Genomic DNA, 17,273 nt, shown 5'->3' with positions numbered 1-17,273 from the left:
TTTCATTTGAAATTTGAAAAAATAAGTCTTACTATATACATCATCTTATTTAAAAAAAAGTCTTATGTCATTTGAAAAAAAAAGTCTTACTATACATCATGTCTTTAAAAAAAAGTCTTATAGATCATGTCGGTGAAAAAAATAAGTCTTAGTATAGATTATGTCATTTAAAGAAACGTACTTTAAATCATGACATTTAAAAAAATTATCATGTGATTTAAAAAATAAGTCTTACTATATACATTATGCTATTGTGTCATTTATATATAAAAAAATCCTACTTTATGTGCCTTAAAAAAAAAAATCTTATTATACATCATGCCATTTAAAAAAAGTCTTACAGATCATGTAGTTGAACAAAAATAAGTCTTACTATACATCATGTCATTTATGTAATTTAAAGAAACGTACTTTAAATTACATAAACATAAAATTACATCATGACATTTAAAAAAAAAATTGTGATTTAAAAAATAAGTCTTACTATACATGTCATTTAAAAAAAAGTAATATTATATATTATGTCATCTTTAAAAAAAGTCTTACTATACATCATGTCATTTAAAAAAAATTATGTGATTTAAAAAATAAGTCTTACTATATACATTATGCCATTGAGTCATTTATATAAAAAAAAACCCTACTTTATGTTGCTTAAAAAAAAATCTTATTATACATCATGCCATAAAATACGTCTTACTGTACTTTATGTCATTAAAAAAAAGTCTCACTATATAATATACATCATGTCATAAAAGAGTGATGTCATTTCATTTCATCATGTCATTTCAAAAGAACAAGTCTTACTATACATCATCTATTTTCCGAACTGCTTATTCCAACAAAGAGTTGCAGGGGTGCCGTATCCTATCCTATCCTATCCGAGCACACTCTGAACCGGTTGCCAGCCAATCGCAGGACACACATTAGACAAACAACCATTCACACCCATTTGGAGTGTTCCCTAACATAACATAGCCAGCAAGAATAATTCTCGCGTAATTTGTGAGTTTACAAACTCCGGAGAATACATCTTGTGATCTTTTTTTCGACCGGACCAATCAAAGCAAAGTCACATTCACAACGCTATTTTCACCACGGCCCACATTAATTGCCTAATGTACACGATGCCGTCCTCGGGTAGCGTTCCGAAGAGCACTCAGGATAAGCAGGAAGAGGACTTAATATGATGGAAATAAGTGTGACAGACTTAACGATCGTCTGTGGGCGCGCTAACGCCTGCTCTGACCTTCCGTGTCAATCTGGAGGGCGGCCATTGGCGGCCATTACTGTTGTGGACGCACAGCTGCGAGTCGCTCTCATCATGACTCTCACCGAAAAAAAAACGGCGCCTGCGGGTGCCAAATACGAAATAATGATAAACAAAAGAAAGCACAGTGGCTGCCCGGGGCCACCGGAAGATAGATAGATAGCTTGCTAGCTAGCTAACTAGCTCACTATCTAGCTAGCAGATAGTAATGGTTTACGTTTTAGCTTTTAGCCTACAATATCAATATCTTCAAACAACCACATTAGCATTTCTATGCTTCTGTAGTAAGTTGTATTTTTTTGGTAGCAAGGCTTATCAAATCTTATTTTAGCTGCTTGTCATATTTCATTCTAACATATTTCATTGTCTCAATTTTGTCATCCTTATCTATTTTCATTGTATCTCATTGTGTCATCCTATAAGAGAAGAAAAATTGGGGGCCCTCGGTTTGTGACAGTCCTGACATGACATTTTTCGAAGTTATGAATGCAACGGCTTACAAATCGTAATCACCAGGCACGATAAGTTACCACCATACTTGATGTCTCCATTTGGCAGTTTTTACATTTATAGCCAAAAATATACTGTAGTGTTTTAAATACAAATATTTACTGTAATGCTAAATTTTTACTGATGTATAAACTCAGGTTATGTCGCAAAATAAATACAGGTAAATAAATAAATAAACCAATCAATCAATCAATAATCTGTAACAGTTAACTAATTCACTGCAATTGACGTCTTTAAATGTCAACAATTAATTTTAACAATTTCTATTAGTTTAACATTTTTTTCGTATGAAAACCTAGAATTTTTTATAGTACATTTAGAACAGATATAAAATTTGTGATTAATTGTTACTAGTGAAGTCATGCGATTAATTATGTTTTTTTTTTTAAATGGCCTGACGCCCCTAATTTAATACTCTTTTCTTTAAAAAAAAAAAGAGAAAAGAAAATATTATTAAAAAAGTATATATATAGGAGTGTCTGGCAATTACATTTTTTAAGCGTACTTAATTGACTTCAGTAGTTAACTAATAGCAAAATTTTATATCTGTTCTAATTGTACAATAAAAAAAATCCAAGTTGTCGTACTCTTGTTAACCTAAAAGTAGGGGGGAGTTAACTAGTGAAGACATGCGATTAATTACAATTTAAACAAATTAATCGCCTCTTGCCCCTAATTTTTAATACAGTAATATATATTTTTAATGAATTTATGGCAGTGAATGAGTTAAGAAAGGACTTATCATAATATAACCTAACCTTGGTCAAATTACCACGGTAACACGTTTTTAATGACATCACTTTGTTTTTTTTTAACAGCACAACCTTTTGTTGTGAAACCTCCAACACACGTGTTCAATCACGTCAACGAGAGCTACGGCTGCATGGCACACTGGGAAAACATGCTTTCAGCATTATGTTCAGCCCCCACACACACACGATCTCACAAATGGAGACCACTTCATCTACAGCCAAGATGTCCTCGTGCGTGTGCGTGTGCGCAGTGCACACCCTTGGAGCTGATTAAGTGAACAGCGTTGGCCAGAAGGATCAACTCGCTGCTTGTCATGTTTCAGCACGCAACACAGCAAAACCACTCAGTGTGTTCTCTTCCTGTGGGACGATTCACACGAGTGAAAACCGACAACACAGTCACGCTCATTAAAAGAGAAGCTCTTATTTAAACCTTTATTAGCTATACATAAAAATACTAGAAGTAAGAACTACAGTCATGGTGGCTTTCATACTAGAGTTCCTTTAGTTCCTAACGAGCTAGCTAACTAGCTAGCTTGCTAAGTAGAACATGTAATTATTAGAGAAAGTGACACATGACTTTCGACAGCTACCTGCAAGCTTCTTGGATCAAACACTTAAAAAAAAAATAAAAATCAATATATTGAACTGAAAGAGATTTAATCGCTCTAAATTCAATAGCCAAGAGGGAACATGTAGCAATCTGACTTTTGACGTCAGTCTCCTCTGTCATCTTGCGTTGGCTATCTTAATCAATACGTATTGACATTGAGGAGTAATCATAGAAAGGTTAAAGAAGATTGTGTTACGATGTTGTGAACGAGTGACACAGTACATGTACCTCAACATGATTTAAAATATCGTAACGGGGGGGGGGGGGGGGGGGGTTTATCGCCGTGTGTACAAAATGTGCCACACGTGTAATGATATTTCAACCGACAGTTGTAAATCCACACCAAAACCAGACATCTGGTGCAGTACCTAGACTGACCTGTGAGAGGCAGCAGAGTGTGACATGGCTGCCAGAATATCGGAAAATAAAATGAAGAAAGAGTAGTTGTAGTTGTAGAAGAAAAAGTGTGGAAGACAATTAAGAAGAAGTAGAACAAGCTACGCTAACTGTTAGCTCCATTGCTTCTGAATTGGTTATTGTTGTTACATGGCACATTCTTGGAATCCAGAGGTTTCACTTTTACAATTGTTGGTATTTTCTGAGCTGATTGTGGAGTGTATTATTATTATTGTTATTATTATTCATCCCCTTTACCCTCCACTCCCGAGCCACCCACCACCACAGAATATTCGGTATAGATAATATTTCTAGGGACATAGTCTAAGTCATAGACAAAGATTTTAATCGGAACGGGGAAAAAATGCTCAAATGCTCAATTTGCAGTCCTGCATCTACATGGGAACTACAAATATGGTATCTTTATAGTACTGTAGTTTTCTTGCTTGAAACAACTCTGTAGGACCGATTTACTTAAAAAAACAAAAAACAAAGAAATTTTATTTAACATAATTAATTACATTTTTTTTTTTAAATAAAGACCTTTCTTTCTGACAGATGATATTTCCGCCAGTGTCAAACTGCTGCAGTATAGGGCAATCTATTGCCAAGTAGTACTTACAAAATGTCAGTATCGGTGACTGATATCGGCAAACTTCACAAGTACTCTTGACCTTAAAATGCTGTAAGGCCGTTATCAGAGGTGTCAAATCCACCGTTTGGCTTTAGCCCCAGGTGCTAGCTAGCTAGCTTGAGCAGTTCATAGAGAGAGTTTGGCCAACTCGGTTTCAGCAGGGTAACAAGATGGCGTCCATATGTCATGTGACCAGCAGTTGACCAATCATACTGGGATTGGTCAACTGCTGGTCACATGACGCCATCTTGTTACCCTGTCGGCCAACAGACTCTGGCTACAGCTAGCTCCCATGTTGCTCGTTTACCTGCTAGGCAGCTAGCTAGCTAGCATCAATGGCTAAAGCCTGTCCGTTATTGGCCTGATATTGATACACTACTTGGTATCAGTAAGTTGCCCATTGTTTGTATGTTAAAAATAAGCACTTTAGTGACTTCAAGCATAGCTTTATTACATAGCCATATTTTCTCCAGACACGCAAACACACAAAGAATGAAAAGCGCAAAAGCGGGAATGCGGCATAAGCGAGCGCGATGGAAACCTACAGAGCAGCGTGTGGAAGCCTCCCAGGCGTCAGAGGTCCGAGCGAGGGCTTCGTTTGCGTCCGCTACATGTCGCGCCCTGGGGGAGGGGCTACCATGATTACAAAGTCCTATAAAATGTCTTGATCTTGTACAAAAACAAACATTATTTCTTTATTTTTTTTGCTGTAGAAATCCTGCATTAAAACAACAACTTAAGAGAGACATTTGAAGCGTATTACATTGAGGCTTTTGAACCAAAAGCTTTGGCACGAGGAAAAAGACGGTACGATGAGTCGGCAAAGATGATTCCGAAATATACACACCAGTTCATAGTAAAAGTGTTTGGTGATGTCTACTCATCATCTTCTTCTTGATGTGTTTTTTTTTTTAACCTCCAAATAATCCTAAAGAAACTAAGGGGGAAGGGGTATATGGGGGTCACACAGAGGTCGGACTTCAACAGAAAATCTACATCCTGTGTCACTATATGTGTGTGTGCGTGTTTGTGTGTGTTAGTCCACTTTGCGCATGTACAGTCCTCTCCATGTCCGGCTGCCTTCTTAAATTCACAGTGAGGTGACACTGCTACCTCAGCTAGCTTGATTTCCACAGGAAACATCGCTCTACATAACAAACCAATGGGGTCAGCCCCCCCCCGCACCCCCCAAAAAAAGACCGCCAACTTTAGACAGCGGTAAGGACAGCCGTGATGTCACCCAGCTCCACCCATTGCGTTTTTTGTTGTTGTTGTCTTTTTCACGCCATGGTTTCCTTTCCCGGGAGTCTCCTGTCGTTGAAGGTGTGCATGTTGATGACTTCCTCCGTCTTAACGATGACGGGCGGCTGCGGCTTCTGCTTGAGACGACGCTGGCACTTCAGAGACACCCGCAGCTCGTCCATCATGGCGCTGCAGAAGGACCTCTGCACAGAAGCGGGGACGGGAAGTAGACGGGCGTTTATGCCGCACTGCTCACAACGCCGATGATTACACTCGCGGGATGCGACATTTAGGCGCACCTGCGCCGGAGAACCGAACCGGATGAACTAACTAAGGTGATAGAGACTCCGAATTGTGGAATGCACTTTCTTATGCGCTAAGAGATATCTCATAAGTAAATACAGTATATATATAAGCCTGGTTTATAATTTTAAAAATGTGCAGAATTTCACAAGTTACTTCATGTTAAAGATTAGACAGCTCTTAACTCATTCACTGCCATTGACGGCTATAGACGTCAAAAATTCATTTGAACTATTTCTATTCTATTTTTTACACTTTTGTTAACTTTTGTATGAAAACCTATCATTTTTTTGTACATTTATGTGATTAATCGTGAATTAACTAGTGAAGTCATGCAATTAATTACGATTACAAATTTTAATCGGCTGACGCCCCTATTTTTTAATAATTTTTTTTTAATCACTTCAGGCGAATACAATTTTTAATTGTAATTAATCGCATGATTTCATCATTTTAAAATCTGTTCTAAATGTACAATAAAAAATTTTTTTCTAGGTTTTCATACTCTTGTTAAAAAAATTTGGAAAAAATGTTAAACTAATAGAAATAGTTTAAATGAATTTTTGACATCTATATCCGTTAATGGCAGTGAATGAGTTAATATGAAAAGAAAAATGCACTGAGCTGTCACCAATGTCTTACAAATGCAATTATGCCATCTAGTGGCAGAAAATTACCTCAACATAGATCAATATCACACTCATTTTTTACACCTTTGTACGTGAATTTTAACTCAATTTGATGAATTATTCTGAAATTACTGTTTCAATGACTAAAAGTTGCAGCCATAGTTCTATTAGTTTAACACTTTCCCCCTACTTTTATGTTAACAAGAGTACGACAACTTGGATTTTTTATTTTTATTGTACATTTAGAACAGATATAAAATTTGCTACTAGCTATTAGTTAACTACTGAAGTCAATTAAGTACGCTTAAAAAAATGAATTGCCAGACACTCTTAGATATGCTTAAAGAAATGTTGACAGTTTGTTTGAAATTTTTAATAATCTTTTCTTTGTTTAAAAAAAAGAAGTAATTTTCATTATTTTTTAAAACTTTTTAAATAATATTTTCTTTTCTTTTTTTAAAAAAAGAAGAGATTATTAAATATTTTTAAAATCATAATTAATCACATGACTTCACTAGTTAACTCACAATTAATCACAAATTTTATATCTGTTCTAAATGAACAATAAATAAATATTCTAGGTTTTCATACTCTTGTTAACAAAAGTGGAATTTAATTAAATTAATTACTAATTAATAGAAATTGTTCAAATAAATTTTTGACGTTGATAGCCGTTAATGGCAGCGAATGAGTTAAATACCAATAATGCACATATTCGGCCAAGGTATGTAAACATTTAACATCATTTTACAGGACGAAAAAGTTGATCTCGTCAATCTTTCCTTGTTCTGTACAAAACAATCCCTTAAGATTTCCCCAAACATGGTGGGCGGTGCTGAAAATGAACATGTATTGATTTGACTTTTTGACACGATAAAGGATGAGGAATAGTAACTTTTAGAATTGTGATTAGCGATGCAACAATCGGACTTCCGACCTCGGCTATGGAAATCTGTACAACACAAAACAATCATTTGCAAGCTCGTATTTTTCGAAATCCTTGATCTGAAACGTTATTATGTCTGCTCGGCCAATCCTGCCGAGCCAAATGCCTTTTTTTCTTTTTTAAATCACTTTCGGATGAAGCCGAATCCAATTTGGGTGTAGGAGTGTGACACGTGGGCGGCTCGGACAACAGGTGATTTCCTTTCACTTAAACACACAATTTGACTGCTGCATGAATGACATCTTGCGCCTTCTCTCAACACGGTGATTAGAGAAGAAGAAAAGCAAACAGAAGTGTAGCAACAGAGGAAAGAAGAGGCGGATTTAAAAAAAAAAAGAAAAGAGGAAGAAGCCTTTGGTTTCATGTGACAGAGCGAAGAGAGCAGGTGGGAGAAAAAAGGCGAGTCAATGAACGAGTGTCTCGGCGGCGGGCGTGGATGTTGTTGTGGCATTTGAAAATGATTCAAACACTGCGAGCCGCCATCTTGATTAATGATGGCTGAGACGCGGCCCGCAACAAAAACACTAACTAATCAGCGGTGAGATGGCAGGTGGGAAAAACAAATGCATCCGGCCCATTTTGGAAGTAGGAACGCTGCAATGCGAACGTGCGCGACCCCATTCGGAAAAGTCAAATCAATGTCAATTAAAACCTTGCAACTGTAAACAAGAACGGACCAAGGTTGAACTTCAGTCTTTATTCGTCCGTCGGGGAAAATAACCGGATTGAGCCATTTTAAATTCTCGGCTGCTTACTTCAATCGACGTTGTGAGGCTCCTTTCGGTGTATACGCTTTGGCCACCAGGGGACAGTATAACACATTTCAATTAAGAACATGTTACAAATTTTCCCCTCGACTATAACTTTTATTTTGGCAAGTATAATTTACTGGCAGTAGGTTATGAACGTATAGCATGAGTCACTAATGCCACCTAGTGGTTGATTTTTTTTTGTCACATTTATCTTAGAACAATCATCCATCTCTGAACCATTTATCATCAATCATGATCTCATCTACATAGCACTCCCACCCCCGAAAAATATTTTCAACTATAACTTTTATTTTGGCAAGTATAATTTACTGGCAGTATATCATGAACGTCCAGCATGAATCACTAATGCCACCTAGTGGCTGAAAAATTCTATTCACATTTAGCTCAGAACAATCATCCATCTCTGAACCACTTATCTCATTATCTACATAACACCCCCCACCACCCCCCACCACCTAAAAAAAAACATTTTTTCCCTTCAACTATAGCTTTTATTTTGACAAGCATAATTTACTGACAGTACGTCATGAATGTCCAGCATGAATCACTAATGCCACCTAGTGGCTGAAAAATTCTATTCACATTTAGCTCAGAACAACCATCCATCTCTGAACCACTTATCTCATTATCTACATAACACCCCCCCTACCACCCCCCACCACCTAATAAAATATTTTCTTCCCTCAACTATAACTTTTATTTTGGCAAGTATAATTTACTGACAGTACGTCATGAATGTCCAGCATGAGTCACTAATGCCACCTAGTGGCTGAAAAATTCTATTCACATTTAGCTCAGAACAACCATCCATCTCTGAACCACTTATCTCATTAGCTACATAACACCCACCCCACCACCCCCCACCACCTAAAAAAAAACATTTTTTCCCCCTCAACTATAGCTTTTATTTTGACAAGCATAATTTACTGACAGTACGTCATGAATGTCCAGCATGAATCACTAATGCCACCTAGTGGCTGAAAAATTCTATTCACATTTAGCTCAGAACAACCATCCATCTCTGAACCACTTATCTCATTATCTACATAACACCCCCCCTACCACCCCCCACCACCTAATAAAATATTTTCTTCCCTCAACTATAACTTTTATTTTGGCAAGTATAATTTACTGACAGTACGTCATGAATGTCCAGCATGAGTCACTAATGCCACCTAGTGGCTGAAAAATTCTATTCACATTTAGCTCAGAACAACCATCCATCTCTGAACCACTTATCTCATTAGCTACATAACACCCACCCCACCACCCCCCACCACCTAAAAAAAAACATTTTTTCCCCCTCAACTATAGCTTTTATTTTGACAAGCATAATTTACTGACAGTACGTCATGAATGTCCAGCATGAATCACTAATGCCACCTAGTGGCTGAAAAATTCTATTCACATTTAGCTCAGAACAACCATCCATCTCTGAACCACTTATCTCATTATCTACATAACACCCCCCCCCTACCACCCCCCACCACCTAAAAAAAACATTTTTTTCCCTCAACTATAACTTTATTTTGGCAAGTATAATTTACTGGCAGTATATCATGAGCGTCCAGCATGAATCACTAATGTCACCTAGTGGCTGAAAAATTCTATTCACATTAAGCTCAGAACAATCATCCATCTCTGAACCACTTATCTCATTATCTACATAACACCCCCCCCACCACCTAAAAAAAAAAAAAATTCCCCCTCAACTATAGCTTTTATTTTCACAAGCATAATTTACTGACAGTACGTCATGAATGTCCAGCATGAATCACTAAAGCCACCAAGTGGCTGAATTTTTTCATACACATTTAGCTCAGAACAATCATATTATTATTATTTTATTGTATATTTTGAACAAATATAAAATGTGTGATTCATTTGCGATTGATCATGATGATAATGTTTAAAAGTGCTAGAGTATCGATGCTAATTCGTTTGGTCTGTCAATGGCCATTTGCAATGTGTGTTAGCATTAAGCTACTACTTTCATATTTTATATTTAACGTAAACTGCAACCAGGAGTGGCAAAAAGTAGATTGCAGAAATTATTCAATTTTTTATGTGTATACACACAGAGAGTATAGAGGGGGGAAGAAAAAAAAAAGGCACCTTCTCTAGTTGTGCGTTCTGCTTGGACTTGTAGAGGACCTCCCCCACGGCCACAAAGACGGACAGCACCAGTCCGGCGGCCAGCACGATGAAGATCCCGCCGATGTTTTGCACCCCCAACGCGCTGGCCTCTTTGCTCTCTTCCTCAGGACAGCCGTTCCCGCGCCACCATTTCTCTTTCATCATGTGCAGCTTGCCCTCCTCCTGCAGCTGCAGAATGGCGATGGTGATCTTGTCCCGGTATGGGGAGCCTGCGGGAGACAACCGTGATGTCATCGGATGCTTTCGTGCGGCGAATAAAACAGTTGAGGAAAAGTACAGGAGTCACTTGATGAAAATGATGATGTTTGTGAAGGACACGTTTTTAATCAAGTAGTAAAAACAAAACAAAAACAAAACACCATACCAAGGTTTTCAGTTTTTTTCAGTACTCCAGTATTCTTTTAATTGATTGAATTAATCATAATTAATAATTAATTTAATTAAAATGTGACGGTTGTGTGGTTACTATGGTTACTAATATGGTACATGGTCATTAAAAAAAAGACTTACTATACAAATGCCTTACTTTACAGTGTTACAGAATTTAGTGCTGTCACTATCGAATAATTTTTTTAATCGATTAATTTATTGATTATTAAATTGATTAATCGACTAATCGGATAATCCATAGAATAATTGATAGATCAATCGATTCTTAAAATATGCGACAGTGACAGCACTAGAATTTAGTGCTGTCACTATCGAATAATTTTTTTATCGATTAATCTACCGATTATTGAATTGATTAATCGACTCATCGGATAATCCATAGATTAATTGATAGATCAATCGATTCTTAAACTATGCAATAGTGACAGCACTATAATTTAGTGTTGTCTCTATCAAATAATTTTTGAATAGATTAATCTACCGATTATTGAATCGATTTATCGACTCATCGGATTCATTTTAAGTTTGCATTAAAGTGTATTACAAAGTTTTTGCTTTTTTGTTTTTACCTGATTACTGTTTATTAACCAGTGATTGGTGGTTACTTTATACTTTGTATTTGTATAGTGATTAAAAAAAAGGGGTTTATGTTGTACTATGTTACCGGTTCAGTCAGTGGTTTCCAAAATAAAAACAGATGTTTGAAAATGTCTAATTTGAACTAAACACAGAAGATAATCAGACTTCTATCATGAAGGACTACAAAAATTACTCTTGATATGTTGAAATCAAAGGATTTGGACAGCTTTAAATAAAAAAACAGCTCCAAACGATTACTCAAATATAAAATAGTTGCAGATTAATTAGATAATCGATTATTTGTCGATTAATCGATTAATTTTTAAAACTCTACTAGAATGATGGTATCTTTTTGGGGGGAGTTGGTACCTGTTCCTCAGCTGCACAGTGGCGAGCTGAATTACCTGCGGGCGGGAGTGAGCCTATTTCTCCCCCTGCCGTCATATAACCTAACACGTTACATATGGCTGCACGCAAGGGCTCCTCCTTTAGCTCCCACTAATCCTGATCTTCACAGAGTGACTCCATTCACACTCTACAGTCCCATTTACGCACAGGAAGTTGGCAGCAAAGTATCGGCTTGCACCCGCATCCAACGAGCCGCTGTTTGCACACGTGGTAAACAGCGGCCCAGCTGGGTGTATATTACACGGCGGCGGGATTATATGTGTATATTTGAGATGGGGAGCCATTATTTGGGCACGGTTGAATGGCGTGATGTGTGTGTGGAGGGTGTGGGGGGGGGGGGTATTAGTGACACAGTAGGAGCTGGTGGGGTGATCAAAGGAGGAGTTATCGTTGCAGAGGAGCAGAGCGGGGTCTCGTCCCTGCCGCTTCCACAGAATAGTGCAACGCGCGCGCACGCGCACACACATCCCAGAGAGAGATTAATGCGCACAGCAAGATCATTTCATTCATTTATAAACCGTGCGAAAAAAACGTTACATCTATTTCTATTTGTGACTTTTAAAAAAAAGGAAATTCAAATAATCAGTTTAGGAAACGCATAAAAGACAAAGGCAGCCTTTTGAACTCATTTCCATTTAGACGCATTTTTAAAATCAACAGCGTGGATCGTTGAAGGGGAAAATACCTGAGCTGCAATTAAGAAAGTAAATCAATCATTTTGCGCTAATCTATCGAATAAATTATAGTTGGAAGTTTTTGCAAAGCTTCGCAGGTGATGTTTAATAGTCTCCCATCTGTTGTGGACTCGACTGCAGGATCAGGCCTCTTTTTTTTATTTTGCAGTTTATTCTCAGCGTCATCCATCATTTTCTGTTATCATCCATCATCCTTTCATCTCACAGACTCCATTTATTTGGACACACAAAGGGCAGAGGCAGACATTTTTTTAGAAGCCTACACCAGAGCCCACAAGTATTTGGACACTGACTGACTTTTTCGTTTATTATCTTTGTTGTGCAAATCATAAAAATGATCTTTTCGTGACTCAGGTTGATTTATGTAGCGCTTTCACAACAGATGTAAGCGCTTTTCACAGAACAGATTTCTTTTTCTAAATGAACAAATGATCTTTTCCTTCATTTATTCATTGTCTATATGGCAAATCCAGGGAGCTAGCTAGCTAGCAACTGAAAGTAAAAACCCTGCCAAAGTATGGCTTTAGCTCCAGGTGCTGCTTTTTTTTTTTTTTACCTGCTAAGGAGCTAAAGCCAAATTGTGGCAGGGTTTTTACTTTCAGTTGCTAGCTAGCTAGCTCCCTAGGCGCTTGTTTACCTGGCTACCATCAGGGGCTAAAGCCAAACTGTGGCAGGGTTTTTTTCTTTCAGGTGGTAGTGAAGGAATATTTTGATTACTATATTATTGAAAATATTAAATGTCTTCAGTAGCTAGCTAGCTAACATCAGGGCCTAAAGCCAAATTGTGGCAGGGTTTTTACTCACGGGTGCTAGCTAGCTAGGTAACTCCCTATGCTAACTCCCATGGTACTTTTTTTACCTGCTAGGGAGCTAGCTAACTTCCTAGCTAACATCAGGGGCTAAAGCCAAACTGTGGCAGGGTTTTTTCTTTCAAGTGCCAGCTAGCTAGCTAACATCAAGGGCTAAATCCAAACTGTGGCAGGGTTTTAAATTTCAGGTGCTAGCTAGCTAGCTCCCTAGCTAACTCCAATGGTACTTTTTTTTACCTGCTAGGGAGCTAGCTAACTTCCTAGCTAACATCAGGGGCTAAAGCCAAACTGTGGCAGGGTTTTTTACTAGGTGCTAGCTAGCTCACTCCCAATGTGCTCGTTTACCTGCTAGGGAGCTAAAAAAAAAAAACTGCTAGGAAGCTAGCTAGCTAGCATCAGGGGCTAAAGTCAAAAAGGTTTTTACTTTCTGACCTGGATTTGCCACCTCTGTCAGTCGACTTTGAGCAACAGGTGGGGTACACCAAGGATTGGTTGTCAGCTAACTGCAGTTTAGTTTAAAGTGTGTCAAAACGCAGTATAAAATGGCTGTCATTTCTTTATTGCTGTACTTTTGTTTAAGTGTTAGCTTTCAGTTTTAATTTAATTACACATTTACCATAGTAGGTGTTTTACTTTAAAACCACTGACGGCGTATAAAGGTTTTAGAAATTAGTACTTCTTAGTTAAAAATTGTTTTTTTTGTGACACTGTTCACTGAAAAACCTTGAGGAAAAAGTGCTTTTTTGGTGCTAAAAATATAGAAGTCAGTAACATGTAGAAACGGGCTTTTTAGTTGACAGCAAAAAAAGAAAAACGTTTCTATTCTATTTTGAAATGCCGTAGTAAATAATACTTTCTTTTGTTTTGCTTCAGGGCTTTCCTACAGTTGTAAACGTGTGAATTTACGTTACTTGGTGAACAATAGGATTAAAACACATTGAAAATTACCATCTCGTACTTAATAGTTATAGTAATGCTTCGACATCATATCAAGCTACATGAATGATTAATTAAAATAATATATATATTTTTTTATACAAACCCCCAAAAATCTTCAAGATACACTGATAAAAATCCATTCGTCTTTTACAGGAAAAGCTATGGGTAAATGTAGAAATAAATCCTGGGAAAAACAAACTGAAAACTGAATTTATAGAAAAAAATATATATTGAAAAATGTTGTTAAAAAAAGACAAAAAAGAAAAACAAATTATAGAAAAAAATATATTAAAAAGTGTTTAAAAAAAAAAGAAAAATAAATTGTTAAAAAAAAATATATATTGAAAAATGTTTTTTTTTTCTTCCAGCAAATATGTGATTTTGCGGGTGCAGAACTGCAAATATGCATTGACTGCAGTTTTAAGTTGTAATATCACCATTCACCACTAGATAGCTGTTCGACTGCCCTATACTACAACATTACAAGGCCTTATATATATATATATATATAATTTTTTTTATAGCAGATTTGGAATTATATACAGGACAAACATAGTACTGCATTAAAAATTTGAGTCAGTTGATTTTTGCGAACCCCCCAGCACAAAATGAGTTCTTTCACTTCACGTTGGTTTTCTGTTTAGCATCTTTTATGCAAGAGAGCCCTTTGCACTGTAAAAACAAACAAACAAATAAATAAATGTATGTGGTTATTTTGTTGTTTACTTTGAAACTTTTGTTGTTGGGTTTGGTTAGTCGATATTTCATACATGCATTGAGTAATGTTTTATGAAAAATGCTATGTATTTAATGTATGTAAAAGAGCATTCTTGTCTCTGTTTGGTTCGGAAGCGTGTGTTCCTATGTGACCCCCGAGTAGCACTGATGAAAAATTGTGAACCCCCCCGCCCCCCCACCACCCATTTAAATTGCCCATCTAGCCGGTCCACCAATATTAACGATCACGAAAGGCAATCCGCGGTCTCCATAGCAATAAAACCTCCTTTTTTTAAGCAGTTCCTTGACTGTAAAGTTGAATAGAACCCGTTGCTTTAATACACGCCTTTAGGCTTATATGAGCATTAAAGCATGTTTTAGTATAGTACATATAAAGGTCATAAAGAATGCATGTTTAATGCCACCCGGCGCGCTATCAACATGATTTTTAAGCTGTTGTTTTAAGGTCGAAACATGACATAATATTGATAAAGTCTACTCATCAGTCATCTCATTTGCATATTCGTGTTTTCCAGCATATGCTTCATTTGAAGACGAGACATCTCTCAAGTATCACAGACTCCCGATTGTCGGCCCCCCCCACCCCATCGCCACAAAGCCCTCCATCATATTTCAAATGATAAATGATGGCCTAACAAAGGAGGCCTCGGATAAATGCTAATAGGATGAGTCCTCCGAGACAAGGATCGAGAGCCGCAGCGGCGGCAAATGGAAAAGTGCGACGCTTGACGCCGCGCGCATTCCTAACTACCTTACAGATGTTGAAAAGCGTAAGGCATCCATCACTCCCACACAGCTGAGCGGCTTGCTATGCTAACGCTTTGAGTCCGTAGCTGCGCTTATGGGAAAGGGATTTGCGGGAAGCATTTGGAGATGAAACGAGCTTTCGCGCCATTAGGTCGCTTTCTCCGGGACGAATCCATTGATAGGTTTTTATACTCGGTCTGAGTGAGCCACAATGCGTTAGCACGCGTCACCTGAGGTCTTTCACTTCTCTGATTGATCAAAAGAATGTAAACAGGAAGAAGAAAAGAACACCGCATGGCACAAATTTGTTAATATGTGCACTTTAAAGGGAGAACATTTTCCTCCTAGTTATCGATTAACCGCTTGTTTCAGGATTTCTGCAGGCATCAGCAAATCTGATTTAATGCTTTTTAATGCGACTTAAAATAAATTTAATGGCCACACATATGCATATATATATATATATATATATACATATATATATATATATATATATATATATATATATATATATATATATATATATATATATATATATATATATACAGTATATATATAAGAACGGACATTCAATACATTTTTTTTAAAATCATAATCAATCACATGATTTTCAGCGCTAACTCCATATTAATCACAAACTAACCACACATATTATGTGTTCTAAATGTATAATGAAATATTTTTTTCAAGTTTTCTACTCTTGCTATATAATATAAAAGTGGTAATTATCTGCCACTAGGTGGCATTAGCGGTTCATGTTGGACGTTGTTGATAGCAACAGCAAATTTTTCTTTTCAAACTAAGAGTAAATAATTGGAACATGAAGGAATTTAAGACTTAGGACAGTCAGTCAATAATTAAAAAAAAAATCATAATTGATAACATTTAACTCATTCACTGCCATCGACGGCTATAGACAAAATAAATTTTTTAGTTTCACTTTTTTCCCTACTTTTGTTAACAGGAGTATGAAAACCTAGAATTTTTTTTACTGTACATTTAGAACAGATATAAAATTTGTGATTAATCGTGAGTTAACTAGTGAAATCATGTGATTAATTACAATAAAAAAATGTAACCGCCTGATGAACCTAATAAAAAGAAGAAGAAAAGATTATTAAAAATTAGGGGGTTCAGTGTCTTGCTCAAGGACACTTTGACATGGTCACCGGGATCGAACCCACAACCTCACGGATGGGAGACGACCACTTTAATCAGGAATTAATCACACATTTTATATATTCAAAATGTACGATCAAAATTTTTGCTAATTAACATACTGTATTCTTCTTTTCCTTTCGGCTTTTCCTTTCAGGGGTCGCCACAGCGAATCAGTTGCCTCCATCCAACCCTGTCCTCTGCACACTACCTTCATGTCCTCTTTGACTCTTTGGTCTTCCTCTAGACCTCCTGCCTGGCATTTAGAGTGGTAATTTTTCTGCCACTAGGTGGCATTAGCATTTCATGTTGGAAGTTGTCGACAGCAACAGTGCATTTTTCTTTTCAAATGAAGAGCAAATAATTTGAATATGGAGGAACTCGTGGACTCCTGCCCATTTTGTTCATTTAAATTACAACTAATCATCAGTCCCTGTATGTTATAATTTTTATTAATGCTAAATTGTCATAGTTTATAAGTTTTTGTGAATATTGAACCACAAATATGGTACATGAAATTATTGCATTGTTCAATGATCCAAACATTTTTTGAAATGTTATTCTTAACATCACTATTGAATTCTA

General features: G+C 36.8%; 1 protein-coding gene across 2 annotated transcripts in view; it reads right to left on the bottom strand.

Annotated features, from left to right (window-relative positions):
• Positions 1–4,600: 4,600 nt before the first annotated feature.
• LOC144039210 (glutamate receptor ionotropic, kainate 2-like) overlaps positions 4,601–17,273 on the bottom strand; it is a 111,424-nt gene continuing 98,751 nt past the window's right edge. For both annotated transcript variants that reach the window (XM_077552287.1, XM_077552288.1), the window contains exons 15-16: positions 10,184–10,434; positions 4,601–5,620 (exon numbers count right to left, since the gene is read on the bottom strand). In XM_077552287.1, coding sequence (XP_077408413.1) covers positions 5,456–5,620; positions 10,184–10,434 — 416 coding nt within the window. In that variant the 3' untranslated portion in view covers positions 4,601–5,455. The remainder of the gene's footprint in view (positions 5,621–10,183; positions 10,435–17,273) is intronic.

This window comes from Vanacampus margaritifer, chromosome 19, assembly GCF_051991255.1.
Source record: "Vanacampus margaritifer isolate UIUO_Vmar chromosome 19, RoL_Vmar_1.0, whole genome shotgun sequence".
NCBI classification, from domain to species: Eukaryota; Metazoa; Chordata; class Actinopteri; order Syngnathiformes; family Syngnathidae; genus Vanacampus; species Vanacampus margaritifer.
Note: the sequence above shows the minus strand (reverse complement) of the source record. Positions and strands in the feature narration are given on the sequence as shown.